At 58.6% G+C, this 638-nt stretch overlaps 1 protein-coding gene across 1 annotated transcript in view; it reads right to left on the bottom strand.

The window, feature by feature from the left end:
- Positions 1 to 150: 150 nt before the first annotated feature.
- LOC104082530 (solute carrier family 22 member 6-A-like) overlaps positions 151 to 638 on the bottom strand; it is a gene marked incomplete at both ends in the record, with an annotated part of 1,456 nt that continues 968 nt past the window's right edge. Inside the window, one exon of the mRNA XM_009585687.1 lies at positions 151 to 274. Coding sequence (XP_009583982.1) covers positions 151 to 274 — 124 coding nt within the window. The remainder of the gene's footprint in view (positions 275 to 638) is intronic.

Consider the following 638-nt stretch of genomic DNA (forward strand, 5'->3'; position numbering starts at 1 on the left):
CGGGGATGGTTAAGGGGCTGGAAAGATGGGTGTAGGGGAGCCCCACTGTAGGCCCTCTACCTGAGGGCCAGGAGAGTGGGGTCACTTCCCCCCCCACCCGCTGTGAAACACCCCAGAGATGCCCCAGGGGACCCGGCCAGAGCCTTTTACTTCTATGTCGAGCTTGTCCCCTTCTTCTTTCTTCCCATTTATCCTGGCCACTTTCCGGAGCTCCTTCAGGGCTTGGTGGGGCTTTCCCACCATGAACAGCCAGCGAGCCGACTCTGTTAACCACCTGTGGAGGAGACGGGGACAGGGTCCCAAGGATCATCCCACCATCCGTCTGACCCTGCCACCAGTGATCTGCTCCTCTGTCCCTCCAGCCATCTCTCCATGCTTCCAACCCTCCAGCCCTCCATCCATCTGCACCTCCATCCGTCCAACCCTTCATCCATCCGTGCACCTTCTATTTGTCCATCCATCCATCTTTGCACCCACCTTTCCTTCTACCCATCCATCCCACCATCCCTCCATCCATCCACACCTCCATCTCTCCATCCCTGCATCCATCCCTCCATCCATCTGCACCTCCATCTCTCCATCCCTCCCTCCATCCCACCATCTCTCCGTCCATCCACACCTCCATCTCTCCATCCCTG

This window comes from Fulmarus glacialis, unplaced genomic scaffold (assembly GCF_000690835.1).
Source record: "Fulmarus glacialis isolate BGI_N327 unplaced genomic scaffold, ASM69083v1 scaffold38399, whole genome shotgun sequence".
Classification (NCBI taxonomy): Eukaryota; Metazoa; Chordata; class Aves; order Procellariiformes; family Procellariidae; genus Fulmarus; species Fulmarus glacialis.